The following is a 6,941-nucleotide window of genomic DNA, read 5'->3' as shown; positions in this document are numbered from 1 at the left end:
CCTACCAGTATCATGATAACGAGCGATGGTACGAGACACAAAAGATTTATTCACATTTAAATGCTGGGGTGTTCTAACGATAGCCACTTGTTGTTTTCCAGCCAAATATAAAGAAATCACACTATAACGCTTGCATTTCATCACGAATAACTTTTTTCTAGAAAATTCTCACCAAAATGCTTTTGTACGGTTGTAAACAATATAATGAGCTGTCACTGAAATAACTTTAGCAGCTGTCGGACAAGTGGCTTAGAAATAACAGCAGTCTGAAGTTGGTTGCAGTTTTTTCATCTCACCCTGTATTTCAAAGGTGATTTCTTGTAATATCACATGTTACCTTATATCTTAAAACTTTATTAGAAACATCTGATGCACCGGAAATAATAAAAATAGTTTTATTTTTTCCTTTTTTTTCACCATATTTCGAAATTTATCGAAACTACTACCTCTTATCTCCCACAATGGATTACTACAAAAATATGTAAATTTTACTCTCAACACATTTTTACAATCTTTCAACTTATTTTCAAAATTTAATTTTCAACTCTTATCTGAGCAGAATGCATTTTATTTATTTCTGTGAAATAAAAAGTAAATAGAGGGTGGGCGTGATGTTTATTCTTAGATTACACTAATCTACAAGATTGTTGTTTTCTCTTGCTCTTTTAATGAGTGCTACAAAAATCAAAACAATGCCTATCAAAGCCAAATCCAAACGTGTGCCTACCATTTTCTTTCTACAACCCCCGCCCCCCCTAAAATAGTCACAAGATTATTTTGGAAAATTCCTTAATCCGAAAAATTGGATCAAACAACAAATAGTAAAGTGATAAAGTAACCATTAAAGTAGGCTAACACCAAGAAAATCTACACTCCCCAGCAACCAAGGTAGCCGCCATCCATGGGTGGCTGATAGACGAAATTTTGACGTAAATTTATAATTGTTATTTACTTTTATGAATCTCCGCGGATGAGATTTAGTGAATTTCATTTTCACGGGAATTAGTTGTTATCTCCACCCAACTTCTTGAGATAAACAAAACACAACAAAATATTAGTGAACAATAGAAACAACAACAACTATTAGATATCCCTGACATTGGACGAAGGAGAATGAGAACGAGAACGATAACACGATGCTATCTGATCTAATATAAAGATGCTGTCAGCGCTGACTGGAGTAATCAGTCTTGGACTGAAACTGAATCAAACTGTGTGTTCCCGTTGAATCTCCAGCAGCGGTCACCTTCAAATCGGCTACAGATTTCACTTTTGAGCTAAAAGATTTAAAGGATACTGCCCACTGCCGCGCTCCATCATGTTCGCCAATCCATTGCAAAAACCCACCACCAAGGGAAAGAGCTTCCAAGACCGTGAAGCGCCCCATCAATATGCTATATCCGATTATGGCTATGGCAAGGATGCTGTCAAGATCCTGCACGTTAAGAGGGACGGGCCAGTGCATTCGATAAAGGAATTTGAAGTTGGCACGCATTTGAAGTTGTACAGCAAAAAGGATTATTTCCATGGTGAGTTTTAGTGACAAATATCCGGACTTCAGAGAGCTGAGGTGCCGAATTTTTTCTAAACGAAAAAATCCCGACCTCAGGTCGGCAATTTTTCTGGACGAAAAAATCGAGGCCTCAAGAAACTGAGGTCGACATTTTTTCTGGACGAACAAATCCATACCTCAGAGAACTAAGGTCGACATTTTTTCAGGCGGCTGAGGTCGATATTTTTTCTAGACGAAAAAATCCAGACCTCAGAAAACTGCGGTCGAATTTTTTCTGGACCAATAAATTCAGACCTCAGAGAACTAAGGTCGATATTTTTTGTGGGCGAAAAAATCCAGGCCTCAGGCGACTGAGGTCTACATTTTTTCTGGACGAAAAAATCCAGGCCTCAGGCGACTGAGGTCTACATTTCTTCTGGACGAAAAAATCCAGGCCTCAGGCGACTGAGTTCTACATTTTTTCTGGACGAATAAATGGAGGCCTCAGGGAACTGAGGGTACATTTTTTCTGGACGAAAAAATCGACGCCTCAGGGAACTGAGGTTGACATTTTTTCTGGACGAAAAAATCCACGCCTCAGGGAACTGATGTCGACATTTTTTCTGGACAAAAAAAAATCCAGGCCTCAGGCTACTGAGGTCGACATTTTTTCTGGACGAAAAAAATCCAGACCTCAGGCTACTGAGGTCGACATTTTTTCTGAACGAAAAAAAACAGGCCTTAGGGAACTGAGTCGACATTTTTTCTGGACAAAAAAATCCAGGCCTCAGGGAAATGAGGTCCCGAAAAAATTTCAAATTTTTTTCTGTACCAAAAAATCCAGACCTCAGATAGCCGAGGTCGACATTTTTTCTAGACGAAAATCCCGACCTCAGGGAACTGAGATCGACATTTTGTCTGGACGAAAAAATCCAGACCTCAGAGAACTGAGGCCGACATTTTTTCTTAACGAAAAAATCCAGGCCTCTGGGAACTGAGGTCGAAATTTTTTCTGGACGAAAAATTGCAGTCCTCTGGGAACTGAGGTCGACATTTTGTCTGGACGAAAAAATGCAGGCCTCAGGGAACTGAGGTCGACATTTTGTCTGGACGAAAAAATGCAGGCCTCAGGGAACTGAGGTCGACATTTTGTCTGGGCGAAAAAATGCAGGCCTCAGGGAACTGAGGTCGACATTTTGTCTGGAAGAAAAAATGCAGGCCTCAGGCGACTGAGGTCGACATTTTTTCTAAACGAAAAAAATCTGGTCTCAGGGAACTGAGGTCGCAATTTTTTCTGGACGAAAAATTGCAGTCCTCTGGGAACTGAGGTCGACATTTTGTCTGGACGAAAAAATGCAGGCCTCAGGGAACTGAGGTCGAAATTTTTTCTGGACGAAAAATTGCAGTCCTCTGGGAACTGAGGTCGACATTTTGTCTGGACGAAAAAATGCAGGCCTCAGGGAACTGAGGTCGACATTTTGTCTGGACGAAAAAATCCAGGCCTCAGGGAACTGAGGTCGACATTTTGTCTGGAAGAAAAAATGCAGGCCTCAGGCGACTGAGGTCGACATTTTTTCTAAACGAAAAAAATCTGGTCTCAGGGAACTGAGGTCGACATTTTGTCTGGAAGAAAAAATCCAGGCCTCTGGGAACTGAGGTCGAAATTTTTTCAGGACGAAAAAATGCAGTCCTCAGGGAACTGAGGTCGACATTTTGTCCGGACAAAAAAATGCAGGCCTCAGAGAACTGAGGTCAACATTTTTTCTGGGCGAAAAATCCAGGCCTCAGGAAACTGAGGTCAATATTTTTTCTGGACGAAAAAATCCAGGCCTCAGGGAACTAAGGTCGACATTTTTTCTGGACGAAAAAATCCCGAACTCATGGAACTGAGGTGCCAATTTTTTTCTGGACAAAAAATCCCGACCTTAGGGAACTGAGGTCGACATTTTTTCTGGACGAAAAAATCCAGGCCTCAGGGAACTGAGGTCGACATTTTTTCTGGACGAAAAAATCCAGACCAACAGGGTGAACTGTGGGTCCTGAATTTTTTCTAGATGAAAAAATCACGAAACCGATTTACAATCCCCCCTCTCCTCACATTTTAGGCGATAACTCCGATATTGTGGCCACTGACTCGCAAAAGAACACCGTCTATCTGTTGGCCAAGAAGCATGGCATTGAAAACCCTGAGAACTTTGCCCTTCTGTTGGCACGTCATTTCATGCAGAAATATGCCCATGTCGAGGAAGTTCATATCCATGTTGAGGAGTATCCATGGCAGAGAGTCAGTGCCGAAGAGACCGGTTGTCAAGAAGGCAATGGTAACTGTAATTACACCAACATCAATAACAGGGCCAGACATAATCATGCCTTCATCTTTACACCCACCGAAATTCGTTACTGCGATGTGGTGCTGAGGAGGACCGGTGAGTGAGAAATGGGACCAAATTATGGCAACATATAATTTTATAACAAAATTTTGAAAATTCCTTACAGATCCCAAGCAAACTGTCATTAGTGGCATTCGTGGCCTGCGTGTCTTGAAGACCACACAATCGTCCTTCGTCAACTTTGTCAACGATGAGTTCCGTTCGCTGCCCGATCAATATGATCGCATTTTCAGTACCGTCGTTGACTGCTCTTGGGAATATTCCAACACCGATAAGGTCCTGTTCTGTAAATCCTGGAACATTGTCAAGAACATTATTATCCGGCAATTTGCCGGTGATCCAAATGTTGGCACCTCCTCCCCCTCGGTACAACACACCCTGTACTTGACCGAGAAAGAAGTTTTGGACACCCTGCCAGAAGTTTCGGTCATTTCGATGACAATGCCAAATAAACATTATTTCAATTTCGACACTAAGCCCTTCCAGGCCGTTGTACCCGGCGAGAATAATGAAGTCTTTATTCCCGTCGACAAGCCACATGGTACCATCTATGCCCAATTGGCACGCAAAGATATCGCCAGTCATTTGTAAAGCAAAGGCATTGTTTTTCTCTTTTTTTTGGCGGAATTCTATGGAATGTTATTTTTGGCTATGTCTTACGGTTGCGGTTATGATTTTAAGTTTTGAAATTATTTTTTTTTGTTATTCATATCTTATGTTCTCAATAATAATAATAAAAAAAAAGTTTGTAATGAAATGTTTAGATTGTTGAAATTATGTTGGGTTTTGGATGTTTGCTCGTGGAATTAACACCTATTTTGAAGTGGGGGTTACTCGGTAGCTGAATGGATTCTTTATGATTTGTTGTTCTTATAACAGTTGTCATTGCCGAAGATGATTCAAAGAATGGAATTTTGAATAATAGATAAACCGTTCGCTAGACAATGACTTAAAAATAACAACAGAGTTGCGGCTGCTAAACCATATTCTTATAACTTTCTTGATTACACAGTGCAACGCAAAAAATAGTTACAAGAAAAATCCAGCAGATTATGAAAGTAGAGCTAAAAATAGAAGACACGTGTATCGGCGTTTTGAAAGTTGACTTCAAAACCTAAATACAGGGGCAAGTTCTCGCCGCTTGTACTTTATTTGAAATTTCGGATTAAGATTTCTTGGATGTTGTCGGTTTTAAGTATACAAGGTGAGATAATAAAACTGCAACAAAGTCAAGCGCCATAATTTTTTCATTATTATACCCTCCACCATAGTATGGAGGGCCTGTCGTCTGTCCGTCTGTGGAAATCAAATGAAGTAATTTTATATAATTTTGCTCAAATATTATGTCTGCAGGAATTTTGGTATTGAAAATGGGCCATGTAGGTCCACGTTTTGGTATAGCCCCCATATAACGGTACCTCCCGATATTCGAAATTTTGATGATTTTAGCTACATTACACATCGATTTTTTTTAAGTTTCGCATTTGAATAGTGTATTGGCTTATGACCAAAGTTACCTATGCTGGTCCATGTCATCGTATACACCCTAATGTAACAGCTACATTCGGTATTCGGCAACAAATGTCGGAAATAAATTTTAGAATAGGTTTAGATTTCTTCGAATTGGTCACCTTTGGCACGAGTTATGGCCTTCAAACGGCCATTGAAACCGTCACATGATGCCCGAATGTTGCTCTGCGGTATTTTGGCCCATTCCCGGCGAAGCGCTTGCTTGAGGTGATCGACACTTTGGTATTTTTTAAAGCCAACATTTCCTTCCAAAATACTCCAGACACAATAGTCCAATGGATTGGTATCCGGAGATTTTGGTGGCCATTGTGCGCTGGAAATGAAGCAAGGAACCTGATTTTGTAACCATTCTTGGGTGGCGCGTGCTGAGTGCGATGGTGCTGAGTCCTGTTGGGATCTCTAAGGTCTGCGGCCAAAATGTTTGCGTGCCAAAGGCTTTAGTACACCCTTCAGAATATTTTCGCAATAATATTCGGCATTTATTTTGATGCCACGGTCGATTAATACGAACAAAGAGTGACCATCGGCTGTTATGGCGGTCCACACCATCACCATGGGCGGATCTTGAGTTCTGGTGACCAACCGAAGGTGCACATTTTCAGCTGACCTCTTTGGCAAGTAAACACGATCACTTTGTTTGTTTACAAACTGCTGGAAAACGAATGGTTTTCCATCGGAGAAAACCAAATTCGGCAGTTCACCACTTTCGGCCAAGCGAAGCAGCTCTTTTGAGTCTATTTTCTTTCCGTTGCGGTGTAAGTTCTTACACTTTTTGGAATTTAAATGGCTTAACCCCGAGCTCATTTTTCAATATTTGCCGAATGGAATATTGCGATATGTTCAGCTCACGTGTCATTTTTCGGCTACTGCGGCGCGGGTTACGATCATTTACTTTTTACTTTTTTACTTTTCGAACCATTTCTGCTGATGTTGCTGCTTTCTTCCGTCCATTTCCTTGCGGTCGGCCTACGCTACCAGTATCACGTTAACGAGCGATGGTACGAGACCTAAAAGATTTATTCACATTTAAATGCTGAAGTGCTCTAACCATATCCACTTGTGATTTTCCAACCAAATATAAAGAAATCACACTATCACTCTTGAATTCTATCACGAATAATTTTTTTTTCTGGAAAATTCTCACCAAAATGCTTTTGTACGCTTGTAAACAATATAATGAGCTGTCACTGTAATACATTTAACAGCTGTCGAACGAGTGGCTTAGAAATTACAGCAGTCTAAAGTTGGTTGCAGTTTTTTCATCTCACTCTGTATATACACTAAATAGCCATATGGCTGAACAAATCCACGTTCTGATGGTAATTGAAAAAAAAAATATTCTTAAGTAATCCAAGATAATAAATCCGAAATTTCCTAACCAAAAAAAACAATTAAGCAAAGGCTATAGTCGTGCGGGGCCGACTATGTTATACCCTACAACACTACAGTATGTTAGAAACCTCCTTATGTTCAAATCCATATTGGAAGATTTCGCTTTTGAAATTAGGATTTTGACTAGGGACATTTGC

The 6,941-nt window shown here is 40.4% G+C and overlaps 1 protein-coding gene across 1 annotated transcript; it reads left to right on the top strand.

Annotated features, from left to right (window-relative positions):
- The first annotated feature begins 1,166 nt into the window (after positions 1-1,166).
- LOC101898809 (uricase) lies at positions 1,167-4,639 on the top strand. The gene is made up of 3 exons (XM_005176175.4): positions 1,167-1,529; positions 3,598-3,918; positions 3,989-4,639. Exons 1-3 carry the CDS (start codon positions 1,319-1,321, stop codon positions 4,471-4,473), a joined length of 1,017 nt encoding a protein of 338 aa, XP_005176232.1. The 5' UTR covers positions 1,167-1,318; the 3' UTR covers positions 4,474-4,639.
- Positions 4,640-6,941: the final 2,302 nt, after the last annotated feature.

Source organism: Musca domestica, unplaced genomic scaffold (genome assembly GCF_030504385.1).
Source record: "Musca domestica strain aabys unplaced genomic scaffold, Musca_domestica.polishedcontigs.V.1.1 3, whole genome shotgun sequence".
In the NCBI taxonomy this organism is placed as follows: domain Eukaryota; kingdom Metazoa; phylum Arthropoda; class Insecta; order Diptera; family Muscidae; genus Musca; species Musca domestica.
This window is presented reverse-complemented; position numbering and strand designations above follow the sequence as displayed.